The 18,074-nt window shown below is 37.7% G+C and overlaps 1 protein-coding gene across 3 annotated transcripts in view; it reads left to right on the forward strand.

Annotated features, from left to right (window-relative positions):
- grik4 (glutamate receptor, ionotropic, kainate 4) overlaps window positions 1-18,074 on the forward strand; it is a 352,304-nt gene that overhangs the window by 220,253 nt on the left and 113,977 nt on the right. For all 3 annotated transcript variants that reach the window (XM_053239647.1, XM_026924740.3, XM_053239648.1), the window contains 2 exons: window positions 2,707-2,804; window positions 17,509-17,674. In XM_053239647.1, the coding sequence (XP_053095622.1) occupies window positions 2,707-2,804; window positions 17,509-17,674 (264 nt within the window). The remainder of the gene's footprint in view (window positions 1-2,706; window positions 2,805-17,508; window positions 17,675-18,074) is intronic.

Below are 18,074 nucleotides of genomic sequence, written 5' to 3' on the forward strand. Positions count from 1 at the left end.
CTGTTAGCCCCATTGACACGCACAATACAACTCATAATGTATATATTATACAAATATTACAGTTACAATCAGATATTGTATATTAACTTCAGCAAAACTGGTATTCAGTGGAACTCTCACCATATGCTGTGAGTCTCAGTACACAGCCTACAATACAAAGCACAATCCTGTAGGCTTTCATCACATATACAGTATTTACTTAAAAACAAGGCAGTTGATCTGCTTTTAGACCCTGCTTTCACTGTTTGTTCTTTTCCTGCTGACTGTATGTAAGTTGGGACCAAGAGACACTGGTTGTCATTCCATTTTGAAAATACTACTACTGAAGAATACACTACAGTATGAAGCTTTATTTTTCACTCACCACCATGGTTCCTGAACTCTCTGTCTCCCCGAAATTTACACCTTACAGAATGACTAATCAACACAAAAAGATAAACATCTCTCTAGATTGCAGTTTTCCCTGTGGTTGGCTGTCACAACGCACAGTGTGACATTGCTTAGCAACTCACAACTACTTTGTGGTCTATTTCAGCGACTTTACGCTCATCTATGCCTCAAACAAGCTCCACCATCAGTCAGTTGGTAATTAAATTCACGTGTTGATTGGGCGAGCAACACAAATATGGCCACAGGGTATTCATATTGATGAAGAACGTTATTAATTCTACACTGACTCTTCCCTAAGTATAAACTACTGCAAGTGAGATGATTGCAGCATCACGTTCAGCAACGTGCAGTATCAGTCATGAGAATTATTTTATTCCAATATCCGCAAACGAGTGGCTAAAGACCAGAATTTTAATACATTTATTATTTTAATTAATAAGTTTAGAAAAGTATGCCCATTTTCTTTGAGTGCCCCACCCCCTAACCTTTTGTAGAGCAGATTCAGCATAATTGTAACATGTTGTAACTGACTTTATTACATCCATACTGTATACAAGTTTGTTACTTCTGCATGTCCATTTAAAAAAAACAGTGGGATTGGTCCACCCTTGAGACAGAAAAGATGGGCACTCACTAATTTCCACACTTGTAAGGATGAATTATAATTATTGCAGAGCTTGTAAAGGTGTTATACTTATTTTAAGTCTTAGAATTATGGATACACCATAGTAACCATGTACCATACCATAGTAATCATAATAAAAAAATGTACTGGAAAAAATGGATAAAAAAAAAAAGAGGAAGAAAGAAAAGAAAAAATGGATTTATAAGCTTTTGTTGTCAATCAATTACATGTTTAAATGGGTTTAAATTGTTCTGTGTGTGCTTCTCCACATGTGCCTATTTTCCAGTCTACCCTCAAATGTATATCACATGGGCTAATGAACATATAATGGTTTATATTCATTTTTCCTGATGTACCTATATGTTTACAGGTTATTTTGAATGGTGTTTAAACAATTAAACCACTTAAATTTACAATTGCACTACTTTGCTGGTACAACTGGATCATAGGAATGTAAGGGTTTCAGAGAAATTGTACAGAACTTGCTGACGATTTGGGTAAACTTGCACATGACAAAAGAAGCAAGCATATGCATTATGTTATGTGAGAAGTATGAAGTCTGTAATTTAAATCATTGTTGAGTAATTTAACTCAAAACCCAAACCCACTACCATATTCACTACCAAAACCCACTGTAAGAGCCACCACATAGAGGCTCTGAGATGTCAGTTCTACGATCTCCCACAGTGTGACTGGCTGTAATGTGTACAATTGGATAAATCTGCTCATTGTAAATTTCTTTGAAATAATATTGAATGCTTTACTGACTGAACGGCACAGCTGCCAGAATACCCACATGGTTGCTAATTTAAAGCAGCAAACCACTGAAACTCACACTTGACTGGTTTTCTCCACTTATGCACCAGTAATAATTTAGCAAATATAAATCACAGTAGACTGCAACCCATTTAAATCAAATTGCATATCATTTAAATGGTTTGGAGTGACATTGTAGAGCTGCTATATAGTTTCAGCTACCAAGCAGTCATGTACGCCAAGATAAGAACGCCACCTCTCTGATTTGGCTGAACTATTCAGCCGTGTCACTTGGCGTGAAATCCTGTTACACCAGTAGATGAAGGGCAGGCAGGCAGGAAGGCTCTTTCATTGGTCATTAAGAGATTATTTATTAATCACTTGATTCATTGCTTCTCTAATTTCCTATCTTAGGCTGTGTAAATTCTCTGCCCATGCATTCTTTCAGCAACACACCCCCCATCCCCCAATCCCACCTCTCTCTCCCTCTCGCTTGCTTGCTGTCTCCACTACAGGTACACATACACATTCCAACACTGTCCATACAATATTAATTAAAATAGAGGGATTATATACTTACTTGAAATTTTGTTTCATTGCTAAGGAAGATTAGATCGTGTCCAACTCGTGTATTTTGTTTTCTCCATGTCCTCCCCAATTAAATTTATAGATTTTTTTTCCCCTTACAATTAATTCTGCAACAGAATTGTACAATGCATCTTCATATGCAGTATACATACAGTATAAGAGACTTGTGTGTGCAATTCAGAGAATAAACCAGACTAATTAACATTAGGCGATGTTATTGGGTACTATTTCAAATATGTTCCAGCGAATGAGTTTGCCTGAATTGGGCAATGATATTTCTTTCCCTCTGACAGAAATATTGTAATGCTTAACTGAGTGATTCTGGTCTTTCTTTTGCTTCCTGACAGTGTGCCAGATCATGTCTAAGGGGGTGGTGGCAGTCCTGGGCCCCTCTGCCAGCCCAGCTTCCAACTCCATCATCAGCAATATCTGTGGAGAGAAAGAGGTGAGTGCTGGCTCATTCTCTTCTATACTGAATTGTGCTGTAGCCCATTATACGTTACTGAACAATCATTCATATCATTGCCAATATTGTAGCCAAATGCTGTGCTCGAAACCCATCCAAATCCCGAGGATATGGGACAAACTGGCATGTATAAACTCTTAGCTGTCACCTACAGTACACATCACTACCAGATACATTCACTATCATTATCCATTCACTAGAGATCAACATTGATTATCATTCCTACCTGTTCTGGTTCTCCTGAAAATGTTTCCAATTGGTTAATGTTTATCTTCAGCTAAAATGGTTTTATATGTATGATGTGCTGAATTCCATTTCTGTACAGAACATGTTTCTGCAATACTGTAGATTTGTGAGTTGTCAGCAAACACAACACGCTGAATTCCTCTGAATTATGTATTCATTTCCTGAATTGTGCTGTCTGATGTTTTGCACTGCCTTGCTTTCAAAACCTGAGATGTTCAAGCTTCACTAGAATACATTACCCAGCTGATAAATAATCAAGCACATTTACTCCATCTAGTCCACTGAAGCATCAATCTGTAATGTCCTCATTATTCATGATCGACTTCAGCTTACCTCAAAAATCGGACATCAGGAATAAATATTCATTGCCACATCCTACAAATGAATGCTCAGGTGACATATCAAGGGGCTAATACAAGTTTTAATGTTTACATCAGCTATAACAGGCTATCATAAATATTTATCAAGATGTATTTGTTATTAGGGCAGGCAGAATTTATTTTAGTCCTGAATGAGGCGGTGATGGGAAGGGATGTAATTGGATGTGTTTCTGGAGGTAGGACTGAGGGTGTACTGCATGTTAGCTAGGGACAATGGATAGGACATTTATAAAGTATTGAATGGAAATTTTATTTTGCAACTGTGACCTTTTAATATTTTTATATGAACCGTAGGTTATGTTTATATTTAAGAACCATATGGTACATACCTCCCTATTGACAGACATGTTTGTAGATAGAGCACAATATGAAAATGTGGCTTACAGTGACTGTAGAAATCATCAACTCATTACCTGGATTTCATCAGAGAAGCATCATATCCTTTAAACATAATGTAGCACTATTCAGTCCTATTTGGCTCTGGAAAAAAAATTGAACAGCATATGTGTCCTTATTAGGACAGAACATTTGCTTTGTGTCCAGCAGGGCTAAGTGCTCTAGGCACAGATATTCCTTTTGATATTCCGTGTGCCTCTCTGCAATTCAGGACGCAGGAACCATTCACTGCAGTGTATTTCTTATTGTTTCAAGTAAAACAAAAGCTGATTCCAGATTAGCCGGTTGTGATGATATATGAGACTCTCTGGTGTGAATGAGTTTTATAGCATTTAATTTATTACACCAAAGCAACAATATGGCAGCTCTTCAGTAACCTCCAGCACTGCTGTATGTGAGCATTATCTCACCTTAATCTATCTGTGTTACACATGTGGCTTTTTAATAAAATCCAATATGTCTGAACTTTTCCTGTGATAAATGCATGATCTTATAATGCATTTACAGCCTGTTGTTAAAGTGCAAGTGGATTCTGGTCAGGCAAGACATTAAATAATGATTTAACATCAAAGAAAACTAAGTCAAGAGGCTGTAAGCTACTATCTAGTGAATTTTTGTATAACCCCGTAATAGGCAGTTCAAAGATAACAAGACTATGTACACCAGTTTTCACTGAGAGAACAGAAAGAGCTTGTCTAAAAAGTCTTGTCTGAAAGCCAGCGCCCCAGCACAGACGAATAGCTTTAACAAAGATGAACATCTCTGACATTACACTGCCACCTCACTGATTAATTTGGCTATATACTAAAGAAATTGTCAATTTTTCAAATGCACAAATTTTTGAGCATGGGTTTATTGAAATTTGACATTTTATAAGCAATTGGGGCAACCATGATGAGGTTTTTTGGTTGCTGATAATTGCATTTCAAATATACATTAACAACCTAGCTAATTAAGTAGCTAGCTGGATAACAGCGTAAATTAAACTTGCTAATCTCTTTTCTTTTTAAATCAGGGAAAGGACTGAAAACTATGGTTCATTTTGATAACTTAGGATCAAACGGATTTTTAAAAAAGATGTTCAGCTGTGTTTGATACAGCAGGTGTGGTTCCCATCACCATTGTGATAGTGTCTGAGAGGAACACACAAGAGACAATATCACTAACTGTCATGTTTGTTATCCCTCCTCCACTCATAAACAAAATGGCAATCGAGTGATTCCTGCCCCAGTGGGCCTCGTTTAGCACTTGTAGTAGTTCCCATTTTTGACCACTATGTGCTATAACTCTATGGCGCTAAATGGAGCACTGAGCATGCTTCCTCATGATTGTACAACATCTAGAAAGGCAAACAAAGCAATGGAACATCGGCTTATATCTGTCAGATAGCCGCATTTAAAAAAAAATGTTGGTCACTTTAAAGAGGTAATTAGATTTCAGTTGAATTTAAAACATATGGAGTTGTGAATGAGGAATTAATCAAGATTAACATATGTTGAATGGCTGATATATGATATATTGTTGGGCTCTGCCACATCTGCCCTATGGACGAGCCAGCACTTCTAGAAACTATTGTAAAACCCCTTCTCTGCTAAATAAAATTCTGGCAACCTGGAGACGTAAATTTAATAATCTGAATGGGCTGTGCAGAAAATCGCCTTACAACACCAACATAAACCAAACTCTGAATACGATTTAATATTAAGGTTTCTGTGGAAGTCGTCAATTCAGTGAGCCTTACTTTATTATATTGCATTTCTTCTTTCAAGTCTCAACAATTATTTAGTTTTCTATTTTCCTCTGTTCAGGTTTGACCTCTGAACAATACTGGCACAGAGACAGTGGAAAGGTGGGGTGGGGGTGGGGGGTGTGCGATGGTATTAGAAGGGAAAAAAGGGATTGGTTTGGAGAATGAGGGATCCTCTTGAGAGCACAAAACCAGCTCAAGGTCCTGGAGGGCCTCAAAAACCCTGGCTCCTGCAGACCCTTCACATGAGAACACATTAATATGAAAATCGCCTGTATTCCAAATGTCATTCGCTGCAGATTTAAAAAAAATTAAATCCCTATAGTGCTGGATTTTCCTTGCCACAGTGTCTGTTGGTATGAATGAAAAAGAAACGAAGGGACAAACATTATTGTGTTTTATGTTTTTTCTTTGTCAAATGAATAACAGTGAATTTGGGATTATAGCCATTCTAATTTAGTTCAATGGACAAGGTAGTCTATGATTACATATTGATTTTGAATTTGTCCACTTCCACTTGAGCAAATTGAATTATTAAATAAGTCCAGTAGCTGTTGACAGGGAGGAACACATTAGCACTGCTGGGATGCTAAAAGCATGCCTTCTGTGCAAGTTGCTCTTTAAGAACAGCTTGAAGCTGCATGTCTGGCATGACGGTACGCTGGAATGGAGCCAGCGAGATCAGATTGTAATGGACAGCACTAGGACATTGGGAGCCTCCATTCACTTATATTCCACATGTAAGCTCTCCTGTTCTGCTTCTTCCTGAGCAAGTATCCATTCCTATAACGTTTTTTGAATTGCATGAGAAAAAGGTCTAAACTGGTGATTACTACACAGCCTGCATGACTCTTCTAGCACAGAGAGGCCAGTGAAGATGATACTGGTTATGAAAACTCAAACAAAGATGAAAGGATTTCATGGGTGGACACCTCAGACCTTATTGATGCATAACAAGTGTGCCTCTGAAATACTATGCTTATGCTGGCAAGTGTGTAGAAGCTACAAGAAGACGAGGGTTGATAATTAGAAGCTTTACAGTTTATTGGAATACATTCGTGTGCAAAAAAACTCCAATTAACTCTAGAACAGTGACAAACAGACAAGGCTATACTACACTTAATGCAGAGGTAGAGTATGGGAACAGGAGCATTATGAAAGTGGGAAAGCACAAAGAATATTCCAGATACAGTGCAATATAGAGGTTATTTCACCAGCTTGGATATATTCCAGAGTGCTTGGATTTTTATTAGGCACTTATCTTGAATTATTAATGCTACATTCTTGAGAGTAGGTTATCTGGCAAGATATGTTTTTTTTTTTTTTTTATTTCTCCCTGAAGGTGGAGAAACTTAGTGTTCTTTGTGAGAAGGGATAGATAAATAAACAAGCTTTGGCTCCCGAGTGGCGCAACAGAAAATTGCTCGACCTATCATCAGGAGATCGCAAGTTAGGATCCCAGTGATGCCATAGCCATCTGTGACCAGCAGCCAAGTCAGCAAAACTGGCCATGCTTACAGCAGAAGTAGCCAACTGTGGGAGTCTGTGAGCTCAAGTATGCAAAAGAGGGTAGACAGCACTTTCCTCTGAGTGTGTTATGCTACTCTGGGACACAGCATAAGCAGCAGTTTGATTGCGATTAAGTTACCAAGGATGCTACGAGTGTGGCATTACTTTTTAATCAATTGCTCAACTCCTGTTGTCGGTTGTGCCTCGCTGTTTCTTTGTAACAGTGGGAGTGTTTTAGAGAGGTGAAGCTGCCTCCCTTAGGCTTAGCAGCACAGGAGGTAAAGGGGTTTGGTGAGGATGTTGATGGCACTTTCATGCCATGCCCTCTGTTGCTCATCTGCCTGCTTGTGAACAATAGACAGGTGCATCCTCCTCATCTGTATACTCCTAATTAGAGGCGAACAGCTGTTGCCAGTGGCTTTCTTGACCTCCCCTTTTCTATGCACAAGAGATCTGGTGAAGACTTCTGGGATGTTCACATCCATGTTTGCTGCCCTCTTCCATGAAAATGGATAAGGGTGTAGTAGTTCAACCTTCATAACAAAGAATAGTGGACAACCTCTTTCATATGCAATTGAGCCATTTTTGATACAAGTGATGCATAAATATCCACATTGCAATGTGCTCTCTGTTCCCTCAGCGCCATTGTCGTTTTGTGGAGGTGTGTTCAAAGCAGATCAGCCCTCAGCTTTGCAGCTAAGCCTCACAGATCTGTAGTGCAGAATTATTATCACAGTATGTTTTAGCAAGATGAGCAAACAATCAGTGAGGCTTTTCAAAGAGACAGTTTTGCTAGAATTTGTGAAAATAAATCTGTGTAAGAGACAAATATTAATTCACCAGCTTGTGCTATCATTGAGTTTTGTTAAATCAGCCAAAAAAAGAATCTAAAGTCACTATATCATACCAAGAGACAGTAAGGCCTGGTATACTAAGCTGTTTGAGCCATAATTAGTCTGCATTCTGGACATACATTCCTAAGTGTGCAAGTTAAACAAGTGGGTTCACACGCTAATACACTATAAGCCTAAAAGTTTGTGGACACCTGACAATCACACCCATATGTAGGCCTTCCGCAAACTGTTGCCACAAAGTTGGAAGCACACAATTGTATAGAATGTCTTTTTATGCTATAGCATTACAATTTCCCATTACTAGAACTTAGAGGCCCAAACCTGTTCCAGCCTGACCATGCCCCTGTGCACAAAGTGAGGTCCATGAAGACATGGTTTATCATGGTTGGTGTGGAAGAAGTCGAGTGTCCTGCACAGAGCCCTGACCTCAACCCCACCAACTTCACCCCAGGCCTCCTCGCCCAATCTCTCTAAAGCTCTTGTGGCTGAATGCGCAAATCTTTCACTCCAATATCTAGTGGAAAGCCTTCCCAGAAGAATGGCAGTTATTATAACAGCAAAGGTCGGCACATATGGGTGTGATGGTCAGGTGTCCACAAACTTTTGGCCATATAGTGTAGGTTTGGGGGGAAAAATGTGGGCAGTCAAGAACAGAGAATTTGAGAATTATGGCTGATTACATATTCTATTTGATGTACTAAAATTTGGTGGTGGCCAGTTTTGCCTTTTCCAACCTCCCATTTGTGATTTTGTCAGCCTCTAAACCAAGTGTAAATTATCATTACGCGTGTAGCGTGGGACAGTATGCTCACATCTAATGAAGAAATTCAGCACATTAAACAGGGTTTTGTGCCACATTTTAATTGCACACTTTTATACAAAATAGCATATTCTCTAGTCTTTTCATTTGACCATTTAGTAATCAAATGACATATAAGCCGTATTAATGCCCTTCACACCTTTTACTTGTTCTAACACAAGAGCCTATATTTAATAAGAACTACACTTATTAACACATCTTCGTTACTGACTGAGCTTTTTGACGCCTCTGTGGTTGACCATTTCCACTGCTTGCTTTTTAAATCACAATTAGCACCTCATGCATAGCGCATGTAGTAGGCAGTCCTAGGCACAATTGGCGTGATGAGCTACAACCTTACTCAATTGCACCTTAATTTCAAACACATTGTGAGTGCATTTTTCAACTGCATGTGCTTAATGTGAGCGAGCTGTCAAGCACACATCAACTTTCACAAGTACAGTCCATTTCCACCTTGAATTAGCTTGCAATTGTATGATCCAATCATGATTGGGTAAAATTTGACAATTTAAATAAATGGTATAAATGTACTCAGTGCACATTACAAACAGAATATGATCATATTGTCCAGAGCAACTCTGGTATTAAATTATTCGAGAGGAAAAAAAGAGTGACATGTAGAGAAATAATATCTGCCATTCTAATGCTTATCATGCTGACAGCTGGCTGACTTCACATACTCTATCTAGCTCTCTAACATACCTCTATACTGCATGAGAGAAATGAGCTCTGATGCATGGAAGAACACAGTGTATGTAAAATACAGTTGACAAATATATATACATAAATACCAAGAGTAAATACCAATTTGAGTAATAATAATAATAATAATAATAGTAGTAGTAGTAGTCTACATGTGGGATGTGGGTAGTGCTGTCGTCTCATAACTCCAGGCTCCCCAGTTTGATCCTGAGGACGAGTTTCACATGTTCTCCCTGTGTCCACTTGGTTTTCCTCTGAATTCCCTTTCTGAATTGCCTGTAATTGGCAGTCCATTGATTTTTCTATTTATCCAGCTTAGCACACAGAGAAGGGATGCGGCAGTGGATCTTACCCATAACTTGACAATTACTTGGCTAACTGGAGATGATATTATCCCACTCATACTACCTTCTCAGATAAACCCCTAAAATCTCTTCTTTTTTTTCTGAATGATCAGCAGATATGTGTGCAGAACAAGGCAGTGTGGAGTAATCAATGAAATAAAGAACTGGCTGGGTAATGTTCAGCTCACCTCAAAGTCCCAATGGGATTCATAATTTTCTCCTCTGCTTTGCGAGAAGCTCTCTGGAGGCCCCACAGTTATTACTCTATTCAGAAGTTCAAATGAGACTGCACCTGTAGGTACATGGGTGTTTTCCCAGTGGCAGCTGAAATCCTATGGTTTATTACCCCACATTAACTCAATATAGAAAAATAATCTTATGGCCGCTTCTTCATCTGTGACCACAGGCTTCTCAGTGTTTGATTGACTGAGCTAGTGTGTACCCACACTGATATGATCAATGCAAAGCATCAGATGAATTAGTCACTTCATTACTTTAGTGAGATTGCTGTATGCACATGGCTATCTCGTGCTTCTCTTTTAAGTTTGCTTATTTTATTGTCTCGCTGTGAAACTGCTTATTGCATCTTGACACTTTTTCAAATCATCTACCATTTATTTCCTGACTTTTTTTAAACTTACTTTTAACCTAGCCTGCTGCACTTCCACTTTGCTTTGGCAAGTCTCTGAGTACTCCTGCACCTCCCTGCCAGCCGCTTTTTTGACTACAGCTACACCCTGCCTTCACTTACGAACCATACAAACTAGTTGGCTAATGCTGTGCAAGATAGTGCCTGACTTATATTTCATGGTCCCATGAGGTTTTCTTGAGTGTTTCCATGGAGCTTAAATAAAAAAAGACCTGAAAGGAAAAAACAACATAAAGTAGCTCAGTAAGGAGTCAGAAAGAAAGAGTCAGTGGTTTAATTTTTTACATTTTTTTCTTTTTTCTTTTTTTTTTTTACCTTTTACATATTGGGTTACAATGCTCTACAGTGATCAGTCAGAATAACCTTGCATTCATTTGCAGTCAGTAAAGATGGTGTGATCTTTTATTAAACAGGAGTTTTGTTTCTCTGGCATACAAGGTGCAAGTAGCAGGTGTAAGATCTCATTATACCCTACTTTGCCATATGGCATGAAATTTGCATAGTTCCCCTCAGAATTGGAAATCTTACAAATGGAGTGTTTGTTCACATACCACAAGCAAAATTGAGTTGGACACTTGCAAGGTGCTCACTGGGGAGGCAGGTTTAACCTGCAGACCTGTGGCAAAAGGCCCTGCGAATGAACAGCTAATGTTTCCAGGTTACTGAATAATTCACAAAAGCTACTACATAATATGCTTTAAGCTCAATAACTAAATATGCTGACAGTTTAAGGGGTTAATGCAACCTCTTGGAGGGCTCTCATTGGGGAGTTCCAAAGAACCATAGAACTGGACAGGTCAGATGAGCACACTTTTAGTGCTCTTAAGGTTAAAATTTCTCCAAGGAAGTCCAACAAAACAATGCTCAACATGAGAAACTTAAACTGGAACAAAGCTACTGCAACAAATGTCATCTTACCAAGTGAAAATATCTTGAATGTAGTTAAATTTCTCAAGTACTTCCTTTTATAAGATTTTAAGACTCTAAATTTCAGGATTGTGAGTTTGAGCCCTAGGCATCAAACCCAGCCACTGGGGTTGCACAAGCTAGTGCACTCTCGGTGCTAGCTTCAAGCCTGCATAAAATGGAGAGAGTTGCATCAGGAAAAGCATCCGGCGTAAAAACCTTTGCCAAGTCAAATATGCAGCACATAAACCAGATTTCCATAATGGAAATGGAATATCTGCTGTGGTGACCCCTAATGGGAGCAGCCAGAAGAAGAAGAAAAAGAACTATTTCAAGCTTGAAATGAGTAAAGAAATGGCTAGAAACCTTATATTTGGTTTATAAAACTTATATTTGGTTTATTCTAATCTTGTAACAGAAAATCCTAAATTTGACTATATTCAAGGTATTTCCACTTGCTAAGATGTCATTTTTCAGAGTGTAACTTGAAAGTTTCTATTCTAAGAAAAGTTGATTTACAAAACTCCATAAAGCAGTGATTTAAACATTCACAAGAGCAAAGTTGGTATTAAGATTGATTGAACACCCAGTGAGCACCCATGAGCTTTAAATGCTTTATGTTTTGAATCCCAGGGTTTTTAGTGAAGATGAATGAATTAATTAAGAAATTAATTTGAAGCTTGTTTTGCAATCATATTAAAACAAACTAAAAAGAAATATAACAGAAAGTTGGACACATCTGACTTTTTCACTGTATAGTGATAAATTTGAGTAGCTGAGTAGACAGCTTGACTCCCCAACACCACGCTGTCCAGATGCTCTGGTCTTGCCAGGGTCTAAGGCAGAGGTTAAGCACAGCCTGGTGGATTCCCAGTTTACCGGATGCTTGCTTGTCTGGCATTATTTAGTGAGTCTTCCCTAAAACGACTGTAATTAGTGCATCTGTGACCATTGGATGCCACTCTGTTACTCTACAGGGCAGACAGCAATATACATAAATTTTGTGTTTGGGCCACTAGACTCAGTAAATCCCAGGAAGTAGTTCTGAAGCACACACCATCTGTTGAAATAAAACATCAGACATGAACATTTTTCTATGGCGTATAAATAGTGTATTTAAGTGGCATTTATATTGTGAAAGCTTTTTATCTCACAAAGTAATTTTAAACTAGGTGTACTAATTGTATTAGCTCTTCAAAGCTAGATCCTTATTTCTTGAAATGAGTTCTTTTTCCTCATTTCCACCATAAAAAACCTTTAACCTCTTCAGGTCCCCTGAAATCTGTCTTCATGTGCTCTCTGTGAAGCAGCAACTTATTGCACTGGTGCTACATTCATTACTAAGTGCAACACTTCTCCTGAAGCATACTGGATACCACATTTGAACTATTAATCAGTTCGACGAATCCAATCACATTTGCTCTGATCTTGTTAAACCTGAAGGCAATTCCTTATTTTACTAATTGTGTTTTTTTTTTTTTCTTTTCATACTTTGTCTGGCATCATGCAGGGAACAAATTACTCTCCAAATAAAGATGACACCTCGTGTAAAGATTAAGGGGAGCGTGACAACTTCTGACTGAAGTTGCTATTTATCTAATTATGTGTGAGAGTAAGAGGGTGAGATGTTTCATTATGCTCGCTTGGATTCATTAACAATAGCATTGAAAATGGAAGGGAAACAGAGAGGACAACAGGAGAAAGGGTGAGACAGAAATGCTTATTTATAAATCATATTTTAATAGATGTGCTGTAGTGAAAAAAAAAAAGTACAAAAAAAGTACATTATTATCAACATTATTCATGTAGCTAATTACAAACCTCATGGAAATGTAAACACGGAAAATGAAATAAATGTACAAGAAGGTCATTACCGATTACAAAAACACAAAATTACACAAGACTTATGCAGACTTTGGCATTAAGATGAGATTAAAACGTGTTAGTTGTCAATGTCAGACCTAATGTAAACTGCAAGGGTAAACTATTCCACAGCCATGAGGAGATAAGTAAAGCCAAGTTTATACTAAAAGCATTACTACACCTGCGTAACTTATGCACATCTGGAGAAATAAAAGCTACTAGATGGCACGTGATAGCCGAAATCCCCATCCCTGTCTGGCAGTTGTTGTTTTTTTACCACTATACAGCAGCATGGATATATTAAACACAAAGACAAGCAGTCTGTTTCTCTCTAAATAAATAAATAAATAAATTCAGCTGGTGTCCTGATTGTTGCCATAAACTGCAGCTGAAATAGAAAACTAAGCCATTACATTCATTTATTTGCTAATCTTCAAGATCCAGAATATTGGTCCACAAAACAAGGTAAGTTTGAAAGCTAGATTCAAACACTAACCATAATAGAGAATTTAGTTAAATATGATACTCAAAAAGTTTCTAGAAGTAAGTAAATGAGTATGCGATTTGAGCTTGAGTTCTAGTTTGTTCAGTTTATTACGGATATTCTTTCATATCAAGCTTTAAACTAGACATGGAACATGCCTGTGATCATTTAAATGGCATTGTGAGATGAAAAAGTGAGAAAAAAGTATAGATTGCAATGTTACTGACTGAGCAAGAGTAAATCAGTCAGCAAGAGGTTAAAAAAACACACTATGCACCATATGTATGTATTTCAGGAGGCAATTTGTTGCAATGCTATTTGCAGATGCAACAGTGTCTCAAATTAGAATTCAGTTTACAAAGAGTGTAGCTCATCATGCCAGGAATGACCAACTGTATGCACTCTGTGTGAAGCACAAATTGCATTTTAAACACTGCTGTGCAGTGCTGGAAATGGTCAACCACCGAGCTGTCAAAACGCATGGGAGTGAGGAGGAACTGCAAGTTCAATAATGGAGATAATGTTTTAATAAAAGAAATTATTATTAAATAAAGACTTTTGTCAGAACAAGTAAACAGTGTGGAGGCTATTAATACAGCTAATAATGCCATTTATTTGCTAATTGGGTTTAAAGAATGAGCTGTGTACAGAATAAGTTAGCTACTTCATATAAAAGTGTGCAATTAAACTGTATTCAATTACGCTCAATTGCAATATTATTGCATCTTGTTTGTACAAATATTAATGCCAAAATCACACACAGAGTAATTTTTTGAAGGCAGTCAGTGAACCCTGAATATTTTCAAACAGGTAATTGGCAAATAATTGGCACTTATCTAATAACCTAATAATCCTGAAAAGGGAGAAAATAACCTGAGTGAGTCAAATCACAAGAAATAAATCCAAAGGTAGCAGTAAAATACTTCTAAATAAATGTCTTGTTTGAAAGTGATCTTGTGTCAAGCCAAGGCAGACCCGCAGATATGTAAGTGTTTGGAGGTTGTGTAGCTTGATCCTGTTGTGAATGTGTTTTCTAGTCAGGATGCAGTGAAGAGCTGAACCTGGATGATCTGAGAAAACAGGCTGGAAACTGGCACATCTTGGTCCCACAGGGCAATAAGAAATGAAGTAATTCTACCATGACCAGCATCAGCTTTCAGATATAAGGGTTCATATGTGCTATGATCCTTACCAAGGGGCCTCTTACTTTGCTGTGTTTTCGTTGGCACTTCCTTTAGTGATGTAACCGTTCTGAACCCAAACCAAAGTCCGCAGCTTAGCAGCTCACAGTTGGGCTCGTCATGCGTGTGATTGAACTGGGTTCGTTGTTAGATATAAGTATGGAAAAAATTGTCATTGATAAAAATACTTCCGTTTGTTGAAAGTATCATGCAAAAGTTGCTTATGCATAAAGATCTAAATACATCGAACAAGGCAACCCATCTTCGAAAGGCACCACAACGAACACGTTGAACTCAGAGCTAAAAGAAAAACTTTTCCCAAACTCTTGCCTGCATAGGAAACACGTTCAAGCAATAACAAAGGTTGATCGCTATCAAATGTTCTCCGTCCACAGTATGAAATTCCAAGCAGATCGCATTTCAGTACACAATTGGTACCAAAGGTGTATGAAGAAACAAAGGCTAAAGTTCATGAAGAGCTGAGTAAGGCAAAATTCACTGCAGTTATTACCGATAGCTGGACATCTTGAGTAGCAGAGAGTTTTGTTACAGTTACAGCACACTGCATAATTAATACGGAAATTAAAATTCATTCTCTTCATTCTCTTTCATTTGTGTTTTGCACATCTTGCATTAAACTTATGTTAAATCAATGAAAAAAATCACTGAAGATCAAAATTGGTTACATTTTTTCCAAGCTGAACCGTGATACAAACCGAACCATGGCCTGGAAAATGAAGATTGATTGGTAAAAGGGGTAAACTGTTACACCTCTAGCTTGCTTATAGATATATCTGTTAAGGACAGGCTTGCTATAATAGGCTAGAAATGAGAAGTTATTTTGAATAAATATTCATGCTTGCTGCTCAACAGTACACCAAAAACATATAAGAGGTAGGAGGTAATAGCTTGTAGTCAAATGCAAAAACACCATCTTGCATACTTTTGTGTCCATACTTTTATGTCCAGAGGGCAGTAGAGAAACTGAAAGGGAAATACATGCAGACATGTAGGAGGAAAGATAGAAAGAGAGCCAGCTCACACCAGGATCACATGTTCCCAATGGGTGCATGGCCATTACCCACTTGTCATTTCTCCAATCCAAAAAATCCTACTCATGCCCATCATGTCAGTTCAATCCATCCTTGCTACTGGCAACTCCATTTACTCCCTGATGGAAAGTGATGGGAAACCAATTGGGGACACAGGGGTGTACAAGTGCGGTACATGGTCACACAACATCACGTAGACAGGCAATCTGGAGTGATGAAGAGGCCTGTTCCCCAGATGCATTGTGTCCTCCATGATCTCCTTCAGGCAACACTGAGTCCTGGCTCACCCACACATCAGCAAATATCAAACTAAAACTCAACAAAAACCATGGCCTCTGAGGGACATAAAGCAATTGCTTCTCTTGGTGTTTTTGAAAGTTTTTGTGATTCATGAGATATTTTGGAAATCTGGATTTTAGAGTTTTGTATATTATAGTGTTTCACATACTATGTAAGGAATAAATCAGTAAATAAATTGCGATGTGCCATGCTGTTATTGGAAAATAATCAGCAACAAAGTGGAGTTACAATTACCTCCCCAAAAAGTTGCTTATTTTCCAATAACAGTATGTCCTGAATTGTTTTATTCCTCTTATAGCATCACAATTTGTGAACATTTACATTTTTTTATTTTATTAATTAACAACACATACTCTATATGGCCAAAAGTTTGTAGACACCTGACCATTACACCCATTTAGTTTTTTGCTGTGCAAGCAAAGCTGTCCATTATATTTTGGAACATGGTTATGGGAATTTGCTCATTTAGCCACAAAAGCATTAGTGAGGTCAGGCACTAATGTTGGGCAAGGAGCCCTGGTGTACAGTCATTGTTTTGGCAATATGGTGTATTTTAAAAAAAATGTATAGTTACATTTAGTGTTGTGGAATGTCCATGAAACAATTTAGTTCTTGATATAATGGCTACAAACAGCCATTTGCTCACCAGCCTCTCTTTTCATTCTCTCTTAATAAGTTAATAAGATAAAAAAGGCTGCTTGTCACATAACCAAGAAACCACAAAGCAGAAAGTCCTGTGTCTTAAAGACTCTCCCATAGTGGAAAAAAAAACCCTTTTCACTGTTCCCAAATGCTAAAAGCCAAGATTCTACCTAAAGAAAATTTACGACTATACTGTATGTTTTTCTTTGTTAAATATTAGCACATTTTTTAAATTAGTCAGAGCCATGCACTGGTAATAAATTAATCAATGCCTTCTGACCAATCAGATTTGAGAATTCAACAGCATGTTCTTTGATAACTACATTAAATATCCTGGCATTATACATACAGGTTTTGTTTACATTTCTTCGTAACATGAAAAACAAGCAATACTAAAAAAACTCTTTATTTAATCTACCTAACATTTCTCTTTTACTTTTAATCTAGATCTTCTCTTTGATGGTTTTTTCAATAGTTCTTACTCATTGCTTTGTGCTTTACTCTGACCACAGTGCCTTTGTATTTCATCTTCTACCAGCCAACACTTACCAAATGTAGCCTTCTTGAGTATATTTCCTAACAATTTTAACTTTGTGTCTCTGTATAAGGTGCCATACGTGAAGGTGGCCCCGGAAGACATACTGAAGGTGCAGTTCCCCCGTTTCACCACGTTAGACCTCAGACCCACCAACACAGACATCAGCCTGGCTGTAGCTGGCCTCCTCACCTTCTTCAACAGCACCACATCTTGCCTCATCTGTGCCCAGGCCAACTGTGAGTAACAAACACAGCAGATTTCCACTGTTCTATGGCTTTACACATATAAATACATTATTTCTCATTAGGAGGAAAAGACAATTATTATTTATTTATTTATTTATTAAACCCATGTATAGCAGTAGCTCCCAAACAAAGTCTCTTAAATCCCACATTTATTGTTTTTCTCACTATTTTTCCTGTTTTTCCTTTTCAATGATGTTATAATAACTTTCCTTAATACATCATTAACTATGAGAAAAATCATTAGTTATTCATAATTAATAATAACAATTAACAAATGTTTATAAATGAGAGTTTGTGTCATTATTAATGTGTGAATACATTAATATCAACTAATGATTTAATATGACAAATAGATCATTAGTCATTCAAAATTTAAACATAAACCAATATT

The sequence above is a fragment of the Pangasianodon hypophthalmus genome, chromosome 14 (assembly GCF_027358585.1).
Source record: "Pangasianodon hypophthalmus isolate fPanHyp1 chromosome 14, fPanHyp1.pri, whole genome shotgun sequence".
NCBI lineage: Eukaryota > Metazoa > Chordata > Actinopteri > Siluriformes > Pangasiidae > Pangasianodon > Pangasianodon hypophthalmus.